Source organism: Pyrus communis, chromosome 5 (assembly GCF_963583255.1).
Source record: "Pyrus communis chromosome 5, drPyrComm1.1, whole genome shotgun sequence".
Taxonomy (NCBI): domain Eukaryota; kingdom Viridiplantae; phylum Streptophyta; class Magnoliopsida; order Rosales; family Rosaceae; genus Pyrus; species Pyrus communis.
Window position 1 is genome coordinate 10,064,791 of NC_084807.1, and position 18,171 is coordinate 10,082,961.

At 38.9% G+C, this 18,171-nt stretch overlaps 2 protein-coding genes and 1 pseudogene across 4 annotated transcripts; all 3 read left to right on the forward strand.

The window, feature by feature from the left end:
* The first annotated feature begins 1,668 nt into the window (after positions 1-1,668).
* Positions 1,669-7,185, forward strand: LOC137735359 (DNA repair protein RAD51 homolog 3). Of its 2 annotated transcripts, XM_068474781.1 has the most exons (10): positions 1,669-1,840; positions 3,148-3,246; positions 4,161-4,283; positions 4,454-4,487; positions 4,572-4,642; positions 4,737-4,963; positions 5,231-5,362; positions 5,945-6,011; positions 6,199-6,370; positions 7,033-7,185. In XM_068474781.1, the coding sequence occupies exons 1-10, from the start codon at positions 1,729-1,731 to the stop codon at positions 7,049-7,051; spliced, it is 1,056 nt and encodes a 351-aa protein (XP_068330882.1). In that variant the 5' UTR covers positions 1,669-1,728; the 3' UTR covers positions 7,052-7,185. The 2 variants fall into 2 exon arrangements, with proteins under 2 accessions (XP_068330882.1, XP_068330884.1); XM_068474783.1 differs by lacking the exon at positions 7,033-7,185 and having other exon boundaries at positions 6,199-6,700.
* Positions 7,186-8,681: 1,496 nt separating this feature from the next.
* LOC137733312 (transketolase, chloroplastic-like) lies at positions 8,682-12,656 on the forward strand (annotated as a pseudogene).
* Positions 12,657-14,437: 1,781 nt separating this feature from the next.
* On the forward strand, positions 14,438-18,171 carry LOC137733951 (3-phosphoshikimate 1-carboxyvinyltransferase 2). 2 transcript variants are annotated; one of them, XM_068473172.1, is made up of 8 exons: positions 14,438-15,071; positions 15,572-15,816; positions 16,006-16,159; positions 16,260-16,468; positions 16,560-16,677; positions 16,892-17,102; positions 17,503-17,564; positions 17,650-18,171. In XM_068473172.1, the coding sequence occupies exons 1-8, from the start codon at positions 14,718-14,720 to the stop codon at positions 17,866-17,868; spliced, it is 1,572 nt and encodes a 523-aa protein (XP_068329273.1). In that variant the 5' UTR covers positions 14,438-14,717; the 3' UTR covers positions 17,869-18,171. The 2 variants fall into 2 exon arrangements, with proteins under 2 accessions (XP_068329273.1, XP_068329272.1); XM_068473171.1 differs by having other exon boundaries at positions 14,441-15,071; positions 16,260-16,474.

Sequence of the window (18,171 nt, forward strand, 5' to 3'; positions counted from 1 at the left end):
CCAAAAGCCCACTCACTGATATGTGGAAGGGTCGTAACCCCCTTGTCTCGAGTGACTACGCTCGTCCTCAGGATAGGTCTCACTTATATGCGAAACAACTATAAAAACGTCAATTTAAAGCACATAACCAAAACTAGGTAATAACTTCTCATACAATGCTCAAATGGAGTGTGTGAATACACCAACGTGATCTACTCAATCTCACGAACATCCCCATATTTTTAAAATAATTTTTCGAAGCTCCACATGCCTGCGAGGGCACGGCCCTACGCGCCCCCCACGCGCGGCCACGTGCTAGGCACACTGACAGCGTCAGTTAACGCCGTCAGAAATATTCCGTTAAACCCTAATAGATTCCGTTAAAACTAACTGACGGCGTCAGAATATTCCGTCCAAACTGACGGAATATTCCATCTTCTTCTCCGGTGAATCGCCGGTCGCCGGAAAATTGGGAATTTTTCAAATCTTCGTTTCTCACTTCTCACTCGTTTCTTCACCAATTTCTATAAAATTTGCACCAATGGAAAGCTGGAGATGAGTAGAACAACATTATACATGTTTGAAACCTCAAAGATCACGGGATCATGCCGGAGAAATTCGAGAAAAATCGGCCAAACTTGCAACTCACGATCCCGACGTCCAAATCCTTCCAACGAACCACCCCGAGCTTCCTAAGGACCTCACTAAGCTTCCTAAAAGCTTCAAATTCCCTGAAAAACAACATTTCATGTGTGCATGAACAGTGACCAAATCGGGGATTCTTAGTTCGACGTGAAATCGAATGATTCCTTACCTGAAATTGGTATGGTTGAACTCGTATGGTCCTCACAAACACAAAGGTATAATTTTCCACCTCGATCTGCAACGTTTTCACAGTTTTTGGGTCTTGTCCGTACGAAGAAAAAAGAAGAAGAGAGAAAGAGGTTCGAAATAGAGAGAGAGACACGGGAGAAGATGATGGGGATGAGGTGAATGTGTGGTCCAGATGCAACCGGCCAAACAACAAAACAACCACACAAATGGTAAATAACCACTAGGGGCAAAAACATCATTTCACACCTACGGTACGAATAATTTGGGACGGGCTGTCACAGCAGCCCCTTCTGTGGCTTTAGAAACCTTAAAGTTTTTTGTCGAATACAACTTAATAAAAGGGAAATGAAGTGTTAGAATGACCCAAATAACCCTAAACACAAGTCATGTGCGAGACACATGTTACACATGACTTATATTAGATGAAAAACTTAACAGAGTTAGGATAAGATGACAAATTAATGATTTCGAAAAGTTGGTATGACACATTGCTTAAAATTTTAATTTATATGACAAATTGAAAATTGTGTACAAGTTCATATGATATTTCAAAAAAATTTCCTAATGTCAAATTTATTTTTAATTCATTTTAATAGTGAGTTCCACGTTCCACTAATATTTTAACCAATAAAATTTTATTTCAACATTTTTTTAATAACAATCATTTAAAACTCTATTTAAATAATAAAATAACATTTGAAAATAAATACAAAATTTGACATAAGACTCCAGATTACTCCATCAACTCAACTATAATCTTAGAGAATAAATTAGCCAAGAATTATATTCACAAAATTCGAAATTAAATTGTAGTGGCCTTTGTGTAACTTTACCAACTTGCAGGCGCGTATTCATAGAGCGAATAGCGTTTCTCTACTTTGAAAACCTCCGTACCTCTGTTTCTACGTTTACAGAATGGAAGTGGGAAGGTTACCAATCTCAGCATCTCTGAGAGGCAAACTGATAACAGCAGGCTACACCACTTTTGCTTCCCTCTCGTCTCTCTCCCACTCCGACCTTGCTCGAGGTAATCCCTCTCTCCGCTGTAAAATTTCCGTAATTTTTTCAGTTGGGTTTGCGTCAGATCGATAGTGCCCGCCGAGTGTTCGACGAAATTACTCTTTGAGTTCTTAGCGCAATACTGCTTCATACTTTCTAGAGATTTTTCCAAGTACCGCTCTCCGCATGTCATACTATAAGTTGAGGAGATGATATATTTTTCTATTACACGGCCAGCGGCGGATGTAAGAAAAAATATTTGGATCACATGTAAATGTTCACAAACATTTCTTAGAGACATAATAACCGTAAAATTTAAATCATAGTTCTATAATCATATCATAACTTATGGAACCAATAACAATACAAGTTACAAATTATAATAGTCCTTGACAAGTTCCAATATTTTGAAAACGTTCCATTATAGCTTCATTATCAAAGAAAGAAAAAAACATTGCTCTCAATATAAACCATCATGTTATCACTCGACCATTGATTTCCCATTCGGTTACGCAATGGACTCTTCACAATATTTATGACAGAAAAGACTCTCAACTGAAACAGTAACAACCGAACAAACCAAAGCAATGTAATTAGCATTTCACATGATTACTATTTTTTTATTTATTTCGGCTGTTGGTTTTATTTTATTTTATTAAACTATCTTGGCCTAAAATGATGTCGTTTTGGTCAAGTAATATTTTAAAAAGTATTATAAGAAGAGCACTTTTCTTTCAGTATTTTATCAAACTGTTGGAGGGCATGTATGAAACCAACTTCAATATCTTCAAAGGGGCAGCACCCAAGTTATCCGTGGGCAGGAGTTCAGGGGTCAGCTGGCCCCCCTTGCACCTTAGTCCATCCGCCACTGCACATGGCATGTGGAGTACCCGCTTAATTACCCTGCACTTTGAAAAGTTTCTCGATACTTTCGAGTTTCCATTTTGAAAGGGATATTCTTTGTTGTTATATGGAATGAACCAGTAGGAGTTCAAAGGTTCTTATGAAACAGTGCAGATGGTTCTAAATCCTACAACTGAGCGCAATGACGTTCTAGGATTGATGTCATATAGCCGACTCCACTTAGTGGGATAAGGCTTTGTTGTTGTTGTTGTATATGGGTTGAATTGGTTCTGGATGTCACCGCATTTAACAATGTAGTTTTGAAGATTTTTCTCTATGATTGCGTTATAAAGCTTAGTTTGACAATGGATTTTGTGTTACTTTTCTAATAAGCAGTATGTCATATATATTTTTTTTGGCCCTTTTTGTTTTTTTGATTAAGTTTTGAGATGTGATGGTTGAAGTTTTCTAGCATTCTTTCTTGTTGAACAGATCTGAAAATTCCAGAGAGTGAAGCTCTTGAAATCCTGAAGGCTGCATCGCTCGATTGTGGGTTGGACAAACCAGATAAGAGTAATGTTATTGTCAATGGTAATTGTTCCTTTCACCTAGACAAACGTGTTAAATGTTCTCTTTCAAGATTGTTAAGCGGGAATATACAATTATACAATTAAACAAAGATTTGTCTAATCCTTCATCCAAATTGACAGTTTGACAAATATAACATGTCATATAAAATGCTATATACTAACTTCTCCATAAACAAGCTTTTCAGTTTTTTTTTTTTTTTTTTTTTTTTGTGTGTGTGTGTTTTTTGGTTCCAAAGTTAAGTGGAATGTCTTTATCCTTTTGGTCTCCTTTACTGGCCTCATGGCTTCGGTAGGAAGCTCACAAGAGCCAATAAATTGACTTAACTGGTATCATTAACTGCAGCTAAGAAGTTGGAGGTGGAGACACTATCTTTCTCTGTAACCAATGCCTTAAGCACCATTGTTTTGGGCGATCATATGGTTCTTCCTGTATGATTCCCATGCGGGCAATGTATGATACATTGCACAAGACATGCACTTGTTAAATCTGTCAGCTAAATGTTATTTTGTCACCTATGGTTGATAGCTGTTTTAGCCATGAAATTGATTTAACTTCTACTTCCATACAGTAACCTTATTTAAGACAGGTCTGACAATTACTGGTTTCCTTCTAGCATACCATCACTGAGTCATATAATACTTTGATTACTTGTCATTTCTTCTCCATTTTTGTTATATATTTTTTAGATCACGAGTGCAGCAATAATCACCGTGACTTTAGTCTTCATGTAACTATTTTGTGCTTTTGGATTTGTCTGTGTTTGTTTCTGCAACTTCAATCATTAATATTTACAGTACAACTTTTGGTTTCTATTTTAGTTTTGGAACATTTACTTGAACATAAATCTTATGCCACCATTTTTGTATATTTTAAAAACTGAAGTTCACAAAGCAACTTTGTTCTGTCCCTTTTAGGTGCACAAACTGCTTGGGAAATGCTCCATGAAGAGCAGTCATTTCCACGCATCACTACGTCTTCTTCTGATCTAGATAACATCCTTGGTGGGGGAATTAATTGCAAAGAAGTTACTGAAATTGGTTTGCTATTTTCTTACCCTATTTTGGTGTAATGCATACGATACGGATGTCCATTTGTATGCTTTTGTCTGCATTCCATATCTATGAGCAGTGAGCAACAAACTGGAGCGAACTTTTATTTGGCCTGGAACTGATTTATTGTATTTTCTTTTTTTTTTTGAAATAAATAGGTGGGCTACCGGGAATCGGTAAAACACAGATGGGGTACATTCTTTCTTTACTCTAATTTTTCATTTCTGTTCATTTCATTAGTTTTCAAGGTAATTGAATGCATACTTTGCTTTCTAGGATTCAACTTGCCGTGAATGTGCAAATTCCAGTTGATTTGGGTGGCCTAGGTGGAAAGGCAGTATATGTCGGTCAGTGTCAACTTTTTGCTGTCTTTATTCTGTGTTTGACAACAATTTCCAGTTGCATCGGGTGTTTAGAATATGGTGCTTGTATGATACTTAGATACAGAAGGCAGCTTTATGGTGGAAAGGGCGCTACAAATTGCTAAAGCTTCCATTGTGGAAATGTCAAATTATACTGAGCTTTTGAAGAAGAAAAATCGAGTTTGCCAAGTTGATATTCAGCCGACTGATATCTTGGACAACATATTTTATTTCCGCATCTGCACTTATACAGAGCAAATTGCCCTGATAAATTACTTAGACAAATTCATCTTGGAGCATAAAGATGTAGGTACAGCATTACTATATTGATTTAGATTGTGCGTTAATACATCTTAGAGAATCATGTACGCGAGGAAGTTCCTTTGTTTGTATGAGCATTTGTGTGTGTGTGTGTGTTCTTTTTATTGATGAGTTAATTAGGCTTCTTGTGAATACTTTTATGTCATGCTTCGTTTTATATTATCTTTTTGACTGGTGTCCATTTGTTATGATTGTATGCATTGTATATTTGTCATCCCTGGAAGTACTAATTTTCTTCCGAATATTTTTCAGGTTAAGATTGTGATTGTTGATAGTGTTACTTTTCACTTCCGCCAAGATTTTGAGGACTTAGGTCTCAGGACTCGGTTACTTGGTGGAATGGCCTTAAAGTTGATGAACCTTGCAAAGAAATATAACCTGGCAGTAAGCATTAGTTTTCGTTCTTGAAAATAATTCTAGACTAGTTTACTCAATTTGAATGCAAGGGAAGGGACGTAAAATTTCAATATTTAATTTCTCTTTCTGTGATAAAACAGCTTCTGTGAAATGTGTCAATATCACTTGACAAGTTTGTTAGGACTTAGGAAGATCTTGGATAGATCTACTATCAGCAACCAGAGCATGGTTGATATATTGACATTGGTATGTCTTGTGTTTCGTAGGTATATATAACTTGCTAATATGTTATTCTGAATTAGTGACTGAGCTACTCATTTGATTGCTATAGTCTCTGTGTGTGTGATATGGGTGTTTAATGCCCATCAATGTCATTGACATAAACCTTATTATGCAGTCAACGGCTTGTGTGATATGTGAAATCTGCAACACAAATATATATAAATACTGTTGTGGCCATGTATATCATATATTACTGTGCTCTTCGGGTCGTACTTCTTGGGGCCATCGTAATTATTTTCTTCTTAATAAACCTCTGGTATTCTTGTTTTATTTAATTTAATTGTTCTTGTCAGGCTCCAATCTTTTGCCTCTTGTTTTATGTGGTAGGTTGTCATATTCAATCAAGCAACCACAAAGTATGTAGAAGGCTCATTCCAATTAAGTCTTGCACTCGGTAAGTTATATTCTCAGTTAGTTCCCACCTCGAATTTCAACACTCTGTTTGAATGGTCGATTATTAGTTTTCGTCAACACTTTGCATCTGTGAAAAGTCCCACAGAGCTTTTTGTTTCACTAGTTTCCGTTGTCACTTTGCATCCCCGAAAGTTCATGAGAGTTTGTTGTTTCATTATACTGTCTAGGTGATAGCTGGTCGCATTGTTGCACCAATCGAGTCATATTGCATTGGAATGGTGATGAACGAAATGCGTACCTAGACAAGTCACCCTCTCTCCGATCAGCATCAGCTCCATTTTCTGTGACCAGTGAAGGAATTAGGAACTCTGCTTCAAACCATAAGCGGATCAAATTAATGTGAGATTTCAAATTGGACGAGGTTTGTTCATCCGTTTGTGTTTTTCTTTCTTCTTTGAGTAAATGGTCATTACTTTATTTATTCCGACAGTTATTAGAGATGAGATAAGAGAGGGGGGGGGGAAAGGGTACTATTTCATCTGTTTTTCTCTGGATCACCTTTTTGTACAAAAACATCAGTATGGCCCCCAAACGCGGAAGGTTCCTGAGTACTGGTTGTATACATCCGGTGATGAGGCAGATTTTTCGCCCAGACCACCGTATACTTTGCAGTGCCTTGACTATTTGGCGGAAAACATAGCCGCTATGTAGTGAAGTTTTATTTATATTAGATCGTTACGTTTTTATGGTACTGCCAAATCTCAATATTTACGGTAAGTACGTCAATGACAATAACCCGTTGATGTAAATGTCTCACAACGTATCAACAGTTGGCCAACGGTTCTCAGCGTGTCAAAACAACTTTGTGAGGGTTGTCGGTAGTTATTGCTTGAACACAAGATCCCGAGTGTTACAAACTACTAGAGTTATGCCCATGCTCTAGAAAGAGACAAGTAAAAAACTGGGGAAGTCGGTGGCGGATACACGGAGGAACAAGAGGGGTCACTTGACCTCCTGAATATCCAAGCTCTCATGGAAGAAACTTGAATGACCCCTTGCAGGTTGAAGCTTTGCTTGTAGCATGGAGAGTGCCACAAGGCGTTGGAAGAGTTGCCCCTTACAAGCTTCAAAGGCTGGGATGGGATGTGCACCTTCATAAATTTTTTAAATGGCATGACCAAATTTTGGGTGATTCCAATAAAGAAAGAGTTCCAGTTCAGAGGCTCTAGTTTAAATATAGACTAGAAACATTTCCACAAATTTTGGTATCCATCCTGCCGTATTCAGATTCGAATTTAAGACTTGTTATTTATAAGTAAAGAAAAATAAGACGGTACTAATACTAAGTAACATAAGTGAAATAAAAGTAATTAATTATATTTTTTTAACTGAATTAATTATTTTTGTTTAAATACAATGACCACGTGTGTAGAGTAGCAGTAGCAACGGCGAAGTGCTGCTTAATATTTTATTTTTTATAAGAAAATATGGGTTATTGTTCTTCACCTCCTATTCAATGTCGCTACATCATGTGCTGACATTATATATTTTGAAATAAAAAGATAAGATTATAATATAAGAAAAAGTTAGCATTGTCAAACATAAGATAACGTAAGAGTTGCAAATTTTGAACCGTGGAGGGAGGGGGGGGAGGGGGGGGAGGGGGGGCATTGAATTTTGAAAGGCAAATATTCAACTCAAAGGAAATAAAAAATTAAAAAAATAAGAAGTTATGGTTGGCTACTTAATACTACGATCAAGTACTATTTCTATTCATCTGTAAGTAAGAGGTTATATTCGATTCTCGTCAAAAGAGAATTTGAATCATATTATTACTAATTCATCGCAAAGTTAAGTTTACTTTGTAAAAAAAGTAAAATATCATGTTTGTTTGTGATTGATCTGAAAACACCATCTGGTCTGATGTCTCTCCCTCCTCACCAAACTCTTTCATCTTCCTTACTCTCCAACAACCGCCCCACCAATATTCACACAACCACAATCATTGGCTTTTCACCAACCTCCATTTCATACCATACCATGCTATACCATACCATACCATGCTTTTGTTTTTTTACCAAACAAGGACAAGCTCTACTATATCTTTGATCATATCATTTATAAACTCAATTGCTCACATTCTCCTTTCCTGTTAAAATAAAATGTTACCAATGTCTCACTCATTTACTCGCAAAATAAAATCCCCAAATAATTTGTCACCATAAAAATCCTAGCCATCGGACAAACCAATGTGATACATTCCTCCATCTATGAACAAGATGGAGCAATCATAAAAAATTAATTTCCCACAATTCAAATTTATTAATTTAAAAAAAAAAAAAAACAAAAACAGTTGGTGGTTTCGTCACAGAAATCTACTTTTTTTTTGGGCTAGAAAGGCTCTCTTTGGCTACCATCATGCGATTCACTAGTACTAGGAATTGAATATAGAACATGACCTATAGAATACCGATTTAGAATTCATCTCCAACTACTGAACTACCACGGTTACGAAAACTTAAATTTGAAAAATACAAAAACAAATATTGTCACTTAATTTGCTTGTAGATAGTGTAAAAAAATGGAAGGCAGAGCATTTTCCTAACTCCTACCCTCAGTCAACGGCGGAGATCGGATCTCCCCTAAATCTGACGATCAGCCCATCAGTCTACCTGTCCTCTTGTGTAGACGGGAAGCTCAAAGCCCCAGCTCTCCAATCTGATAAAACCAAAGAACCTCCAACAGCGCTCAGAGACTCTCTCTTTCTCTCTCAGCCATAGCCAGAACCACAGAGCAGCAGCAGAAGCCATGACTTCGTCTACTTCCGTGACTCTGTCCCAGGCCCTCCTGGCCCGAGCCATTTCCCACCACGGCTCCAACTCCACCTCCGACCGGGTCTCCCTCTCCGCCACCCTCACGCTCCCCTCTTTCGCCGGCCTGAAATCTACATCTTCGTCGTCATCGCCGTCCTCTTCCCGCCTCTCACGCCGCCGGCTCGGTGCGAACCGGCCTGTCCGTGCCGCCGCGGTCGAGACTCTGGACAAGACCACAGAGACGTCGTTGGTTGAGAAGTCGGTGAACACGATCCGGTTCTTGGCGATTGACGCTGTGGAGAAGGCCAATTCGGGTCACCCTGGTTTGCCCATGGGATGTGCTCCGATGGGTCATATTCTCTACGACGAAATCATGAGGTACAACCCCAAGAACCCCTACTGGTTCAACCGTGACCGGTTCGTGTTGTCTGCTGGACACGGTTGTATGTTGCAGTATGCTCTGCTCCACCTTGCTGGATACGACAGTGTCAAGGTGGGTTTTTTCTGCTTCATTTTTCTGGGTGTTGTGAGTTTTGTGTGTTTGATTTGAAAATGGATTTGGGTTTTCTGAATTTGGATTGGAATTTGGTGTTTTTGGTGGAGAATTGAATCACTGCTGGAGAAATGTTTGAGCTTTGAGCTTAATTTTCTGATACTCTCTCTCTCTCTCTAGCTTTCTCTCTCTATACACACATACACTATATTTGGTTCTGCAAGTTTGTTTTACTGCATGTATGTTTAGCATTTCCTTCTGCTTTTACTGAATGAGTATATGATTATCGTTAGCTTTGTTAATGATCCTATTGATTTCGTATAATTAACTGAATGTTGGTTGTGAACTGGTGATTTGAATTTTAAATCCACGAGTAGGAGGAAGATTTGAAGAGTTTCCGTCAATGGGGAAGCAAGACCCCTGGACACCCTGAGAACTTTGAGACACCCGGTGTTGAAGTCACAACCGGTTAGGTTTTTATTAAGTAGTTCTGATTTTGATGGTTAATTTGATTACTCTTATTAAAAGAAAACACTTAATAGCTTCAGCTGGTATTCTTATGATTATTTTCATTTTATGCAGGTCCTTTGGGGCAGGGTATTGCAAATGCTGTTGGTTTGGCCCTTGCTGAGAAGCACTTGGCTGCTCGTTACAACAAACCAGACAGTGAGATCGTTGACCACTACACGTAAGATAGCTACCTTAACGTTTGAACACTTGTTTTTTACCTTCTGCTGTTTTGATGTAAATCTTTAGCTTCAGTTTTGCTTAGCAGTTTTGCTGTTGTTTCAATGCAGATATTGAATATTGGGTGATGGTTGTCAAATGGAGGGTATTTCAAATGAAGCTGCTTCTCTTGCGGGGCATTGGGGACTTGGGAAGCTGATAGCCTTCTATGATGACAACCACATTTCCATTGATGGAGACACTGAGATTGCATTCACCGAAAGTGTTGACACTCGTTTTGAGGGTCTTGGGTGGCACGTTATCTGGGTGAAGAATGGAAACACTGGGTATGATGAGATTCGAGCTGCCATTAAGGAAGCAAAGGCTGTCACAGACAAACCCACATTGATTAAGGTCAGATATATGCTGCATTCTTTTTCGATTTTTGAGTACAGTTCATTTGGATGTGATAGGATGGAAAATCATTATTCTATTAAGTGTATTTATTCACTCAAAAGGTCTATATTTTGTGGTAATTATATTACAAGTCAACCAATTTTGTCATTAAATCTTAGTAAGAGGGTATGCTACTTGTTTTCTAGGATGATTTAAAATGCCTTTTAGAGTTCAAAGGGAATATGGTTTATCCAATTTGTATTCTGGCATCATCTGCTGAAAGTGTTTTTTTCCCTTTCCCAGAACATGTCTATTTGCCAGGGTTCATTTTTATTTGATATTAACCAATGTCGTGTTGAACCTTTGCATTTTTTTAGGTGACAACAACCATTGGTTTTGGATCCCCAAACAAAGCAAATTCATACAGTGTTCATGGTGCTGCACTTGGTTCCAAGGAAGTTGATGCTACCAGGAAGAACCTGGGATGGCCATATGAGCCTTTCCATGTGCCAGAGGATGTTAAAAGGTTAGGATCATTCCATTTTAATTTATATCTTTAATTAGTCTGTTAGCATTAGTTACAGATCATCTTGTCTGTTTTTATCTTAGTCACTGGAGCCGCCATACCACTGAAGGTGCTGCACTTGAAGCTGAATGGAATGCCAAGTTTGCAGAATATGAGAAGAAGTACGCAGAGGAAGCTGCAGAGCTGAACTCCATCATTAAGGGTGAGCTCCCTGCTGGTTGGGAAAAAGCACTACCGGTGAGTAGAACTGTCTTTAACTGCGCATCTTAGCTTATTTAAATATTTTATATGTGAGTTATTTGGAAATGTGTGCAAACATGTTGGGGAAAACATTCTGGATGGCATTGATATCACGCCCCTTTTTTTAGGGCTCTGCATTTGGTTGCTGTCTAGTGTGTGTGTGTGTGTGGGGTGGGGTTTGGGTGGGGGTTGGGTTTGGTGGTGGAACTAACTTTTTTTGATAAAACAATTTTGTATGTTAATGTATCCGTTTAAGATTGCATATGAAAGTCATCTTATAAGGTCTCTTGGTTGCAATTTTCCAGACTTACACTCCGGAGACCCCAGCTGATGCTACCCGAAATTTATCTCAAGCAAACCTTAATGCCCTTTCGAAGGTTCTCCCTGGTCTTATTGGAGGAAGTGCAGATCTTGCTTCCTCTAACATGACTTTACTGAAAAGTTTTGGAGACTTCCAGAAGAATACCCCAGAAGAGCGCAATGTAAGGTTTGGTGTAAGAGAGCATGGGATGGGAGCCATCTGCAACGGGATTGCCCTTCACAGCCCTGGCCTGATTCCATATTGTGCCACTTTCTTTGTTTTCACCGACTATATGAGAGCTGCCATAAGGATCTCTGCCTTGTCAGAGGCTGGAGTTATCTATGTTATGACCCATGATTCAATTGGGCTTGGAGAAGATGGACCAACCCATCAACCGATTGAGCACTTGGCAAGTTTCCGGGCAATGCCCAACATTTTGATGCTCCGCCCAGCTGATGGGAATGAGACTGCTGGGGCCTACAGAGTTGCAGTCCTTAACAGGAAGAGACCATCTATCCTTGCCCTCTCTCGACAAAAGTTGCCCAATCTTCCTGGAACTTCCATTGAGGGAGTCGAGAAGGGAGGCTACACAATATCAGACAACTCTTCCGGTAACAAGCCAGATGTTATTTTGATGGCAACTGGATCCGAGTTGGAAATTGTTGCCAAAGCGGGCGATGAGCTCAGAAAGGAAGGGAAGACTGTTAGAGTTGTCTCCTTTGTTTCTTGGGAACTCTTTGATGACCAATCAGATGCCTACAAGGAAAGTGTCTTGCCGGCTGCAGTAACAGCTAGGGTTAGCCTTGAGGCTGGATCAACATTCGGGTGGCACAAGATTGTTGGAAGCAAAGGAAAGGCAATTGGAATAGATAAATTTGGGGCAAGTGCACCAGCTGGAAAAATATACAAGGAGTACGGCATCACCGTTGAGGCAGTTGTTGCAGCAGCAAAAGAAGTTAGTAGCTAGATAACTCGTTGTTTTGCAGATTTCGTTTTGGTTGGAGATCATCATCAGGGTGAAGAGGCCATATTCTTGTGATTTATATCGCGGGTACGGTCCCTTTTGTTTCAATAATAAAAACATTATTTTTCGCTTCGTTGCTTTTTATAAATTTGTCAAAGAAAGCAACATAGGTAAGAAAGAGGGTTAGGGTGTGACGATGCTTGCTCGTGTATTTTGTAACTCCTCTTGGACCAATCTTGAGCTTTGTAATGCTCTGTGGTTAAATTATTGAGTTTCACTTTCTCCATCTCACTTTCTTCACTTTGTAACTTAGAAAAGTATGGGACTGTCTCACACTTGGGGAAATTTACTAGAGCAAATTAATGAATTGGCCCAATTGGGGAGTAAAAAAATGGATGGGTGGCTAGAAACAGTTAGATGTTTGTCTCCAATCTCCATCATAAAAGTGGTTTTGTGAGTATTCTTAACTGGATTGGATAGGAACGGAATTGGATACCCTCCTGAGTAAATGGTGGGGATTCTCATGATCTATTAATACGGACCATTGGATTTTGATTCAACGGTTACAAACAAGGGGTCATTCTAAAAGTTATAATAATTGTAGCCGTTGAATCAAAATCCAATGGCCTATGTTATTGGGTCATGTGGATCTCCACCATTTGCTCAGGAAGGGATCCAACTTCGATAGGAACAACATTTAGAACATCGAGATCAGTGCGAGTTTCTTTGATATTTAACAGATAGGTCAGATATATCAACGATATCAATTTATTTCAACCTAAACTTAAGAATTTCTCCGATACAAGGTGAAATTAACTTCACCTCTCATTTTCATATCTTCTCCTAATTTTTTGGATATTTTTACGAAAATATGAATAGTATTTAAGAAACTTTAAACACTGAATAGGACTGAATAATGGATATTTGTTTCAAGCCATTCAAAAACTAGCAGGGTCATATCATATCCATTCACATTTCTGATGACCTTCCAATAAGTTATGTGTAATAATAGAAATATATGAGGAGGGTCCCACATGTGGGCAATGAAGGGCAAACGATGAGTGACCCCTAAGTTTGTGGTTGTTGAAGGTTTATGCCCTCAGAAGCAATGCATACCATACCTATCCATATTGTTTGTCTCTCTCTCTTTCTAATTTTCTAGTTCAAACACCAAAAGCTTAATTGATATAATTAAGGGTAAAGTACAAAAAACTACCTCATTTATTAATGTCACGATACTTTCATACCTCATCTTTTAAAATTGACAATGTCGTACCTTATCTTTAGAATTTGGTCCAATGTTATATTATTAAAAACTAAAAAAAAATTATTTAATATTTTTTAAATATTAAAAGAAAAGTAAAAAAATTAAAAAAAGAAGAAAAACCCCTCAGTAACCTCCCCCCCCCCCCCCGGCGGGGGGCCGCGTGGAAGAAGAAGGAGGTGGTGAGGTGATGGTGAGAAAAAAGAAAAACCCCTCAGTTCCCAATGTTGGTTTTTAGCATTGTGTTAAAAAGAAATAACTAAAATGGGTTCTTCTTCAGCTTTTGCTTGATCTTATTTTCTGGTTGTCGTTGTTGTCTAGGAAGATGATGGTGGGTATGTGGCATTGGGAAGACAGGAAAAGGGTGGTAGTGAGGGAGAAGGATACAGACTAGCACTGGGCACAGATGCTGGTTTTATCATTGGAATTTCAGCAATTGTGTGAGGGCATTATGGGTATGAAAAAGGGATTCCCCATTCCCTCATTCTTCCGGAACTCAAATACCACTTACTGTCAAGGGATCCAATTCCTCCAAAGTGAGGAATTGAATTTCAAACTTGATGTGAATCCCACCATAATTTTAATTCTTTAAAATTTAATCAATACATACATGAGTGATCCGTAGTCGGAATACGATGCCTTGATTCCCATTACGTGTAGTAAACGTGCTCTTAGTTCTTTCCCAGCAAACACCCGCGCAGACCTGCCAACCCAACTAGTGCACAAATCCTTTTTAAAAAAATGAGTAAATAATAAAATACTTCAAAAACCCATTTTTCTCCATAAAAAAAGGCAGAGTACGCCATTTAAAGCACAACGTACAACCCTTCAAAGCGCAAAGACAAGACACCACCTACCAGTCCTTTCCGAGTTTTGTCAATTTTGTCTTTTAAATTTCTGGTGTCAGAAATTGGTTGGTGAATTGTTAGAGAGAGAGTACTTCAATCCCTACTCACGCCCATCCTCACCAAAACCCCCAACTTTCCCTTCCGCCAAACCTCCATCGATTTTAAGAGACACCAATTTAGATAACAACTCTCAAAAGACTAAAGAGAGGTATTAAAGAGAGAAGAGAGAAGAGAGATGGCCCAAGTGAGCAAAATCTGCAGCAATGGAGCTCAAAGCATCAACGTTTTTCCCAATGTTTCCAAACCACAAATACCCAAATCCTCAAATTTGCTCACATTGAAGTCACATTTTCTGGGTTCATCAAATTCTTTGAGTTTGAAGCTGAAATATGGGTCTGTGGGCAGTTTTACGGTTGGTAAAGTCAGGGTCGATCCGCTTAGAATTGCAGCTTCAGTTGCCGCGGCAGAGAAGCCGTCGACAGTTCCGGAGATTGTGCTGCAACCCATCGAAGAAATCTCCGGCAACATAAAGTTGCCGGGTTCCAAGTCGTTGTCGAATCGGATTCTGCTTATTGCTGCTCTCTCTGAGGTATGTAAAGATTGATGTAAGCTTTATGTGATTAATGCAGTTGTGATTTGTAAGCTTTGTTTGGTTGCTGGTTGCTGAAAGGTTTGGGGGAACAAATTGGGGAGCTTTTTGTGGTTTTTGGTTCTTGGGTTTTTTGATTTCGAGGATTTAGTTTTCTGTTAGATTACAGAGTAGAAAAGAATTATACCTCAAAAAAGAAATTGACTAAAACGATTGTGAACACTGAGCGCTTTGGTATCTGAAATGTACTCGACGAGATCGAATGAGATCGTGAATGTTTTTCGATTCACTAATTGGATGTGGATCTGTTTGGTGGATTGAAATTCTACAAAGAAATTCAGTTATTGGAATGATGTTATCAAAGGCGCATTTTAAAGAGAATGAAATATATCATTCCGTTGAGTGATTGATTAGACTTCCTTTCACTTCATACATGTTTTTTGAGATTTCTTTGCATGGCAAAACATCCCAGTAACTATTGTTTTTATGCTATTGTTCAGGGAACAACTGTTGTTGACAACTTATTAGATAGTGATGATATTCATTATATGCTTGGTGCATTGAAAACCCTTGGGCTGAATGTTGAAGAGGACAAGGTAAACAAGCGAGCAGTCGTGGAGGGTTGTGGTGGTCGGTTTCCCTTGAGTAATGAATCAGTAGATGAAGTGCAACTATTCCTTGGAAATGCTGGAACAGCAATGCGGCCATTGACTGCTGCAGTTGTTGCTGCTGGTGGACATGCTAGGTCTGTCCGATTTCCATATTGACTAGAAGTGTGATTCCTTCCCCATCCCATGCATTTTTGTTTCCACCACATTCTGCAGTACCCAAATCTTTGATGTTAAATGTTTTTAGTAACCTTGAAATATGGTTTTATAGCACAAACTGATATTGTACTTTAAAAGGTTTTCCTGTAATATTGAATCTGTTTCAGGTATGTACTTGATGGGGTGCCTCGAATGAGGGAGAGACCAATCGGAGACTTGGTTGATGGTCTTAAGCAGCTTGGTGCGGATGCTGATTGTTTTCTTGGAACAAACTGCCCTCCTGTCCGTGTGATTGGAAAGGGAGGCCTTCCAGGGGGGAAGGTGTGGTTTGCATTGTCTTGTACATTAATGGTGGTTGTGTAATGCATGCAGTTCTGATGAACTTGATCAATTGAATCCACACTTTATTTGTTGTTTTCAGGTGAAGCTCTCTGGATCAATTAGTAGTCAGTACTTGACTGCTTTGCTTATGGCAGCTCCTTTGGCTCTTGCAGATGTTGAGATTGAGATCATTGATAAGTTAATTTCCATTCCGTATGTGGAAATGACTTTGAAGTTGATGGAACGCTTTGGGGTCTCAGTGGAACACAGTGATAGCTGGGATCGGTTTTTGATCCGAGGAGGTCAAAAGTACAAGTATGTTTTATTTGATATATAGCTGAACCACTATGTGAAATATGATTGCATTGTGTGTAACAAAATGAATAAATATATGTATTAGGTCTCCTGGAAATGCATTTGTTGAAGGCGATGCTTCAAGTGCTAGTTACTTTCTAGCTGGTGCTGCTGTCACCGGTGGGACTGTCACTGTTGAAGGCTGTGGGACAAGCAGTTTACAGGTATTTTTCTGTGACCACATCTTTCTTATTCTGTTCACTTCCCAGTTTATGAATGATAGACTTTCAGATTGATGGGGAATACTTTTTCCCAATCGTAATTACTGGTTACAAATTTATAACTGTTGCAGCGTTGCTTGGATGGTTTTTGAAAAAGAGTTATCAACTTCGAGAAAATATGACATCTTACAACCTTTTTGGTTTTTTCTTGATCCAGGGAGATGTAAAGTTTGCTGAAGTTCTTGAAAAGATGGGTGCTAAAGTTACCTGGACAGAGAATGCTGTTACAGTTACAGGACCTCAACGACTCTCTTCCGGAGGCAAACAGTTGAAAGCTGTTGATGTTAACATGAACAAAATGCCAGATGTTGCCATGACTCTTGCTGTAGTTGCTCTTTTTGCCGATGGTCCAACTGCCATAAGAGATGGTACGGTCTAATCTTTTTGCTGTGAATGACTTGCGCATAATATCTTTGTTGTTAATAGACAACAAGGGAAAAGGGTGGGTGGAGTCCATATAGGTGTTTAGAACTGGTAAATAGACAAGTAACAAATCAATCTCTTGGTTAATGGATCCATGCTAAAACATAGAGGCTCCTTTGGTGAGAATAAAGTAGAAAAATCTTTTTTTGTGACAGTTGTTAGAAGTGAGCATGAATATGTTCCAGGTTGAGGCCTTTGTTGATACATACATCATTCAAGATTAATCTTTTTGCGTACCCGAACATAGTGCTTATGGTTTTAAACTACTGCATGTTATTCAAAAATTACTTGTGAAAACTCTCTCAGACCTGCCTTTGACTTCTTGAGTTCTTATTCATCGATCAGTGGCAAGCTGGAGAGTGAAGGAGACGGAAAGGATGATTGCCATTTGCACTGAACTAAGAAAGGTTAGTTTTTAGTGGCTTTCCTCACACTTGATATTCATACACCTGCATTTTGCTTCCCTAACATTTGTTGGAGTCGATTCTCCAGCTGGGAGCAACTGTTGAAGAAGGACCAGATTACTGCATAATCACACCGCCAGAAAAATTAAACGTGACAGCAATAGACACGTATGATGACCACCGAATGGCCATGGCTTTCTCTCTTGCTGCCTGTGGAGACGTTCCAGTTACCATCAAGGATCCTGGTTGTACACGAAAAACATTCCCCAATTACTTTGAAGTCCTTGGGAGGTTCACCAAGCATTGAACAACAGTTATAAGATGTGTATCTGTAGAGAGAGGGAGGGAGAGAGAGGGAGGGAGGGAGGGATATCTTTGTGCCTCTACAACCAAAGCAGTGCAGATGGAAGCCGCCCCTTTTTAGATCTCTCTTTATTCCCCTGTAATTTTGGATGATTTTATATTTGCAGGTTGAGCTCATTATTGTTTCTAAGGTTTGTGATCTGATTTCTACTCAATAATAGTGATTTATGACTTGGTTCTTGGACCTTCTTTTGTACCTTTCTTTGGACAAAAGTCTACACATGTTTATGGAACGACTACTTGTGTA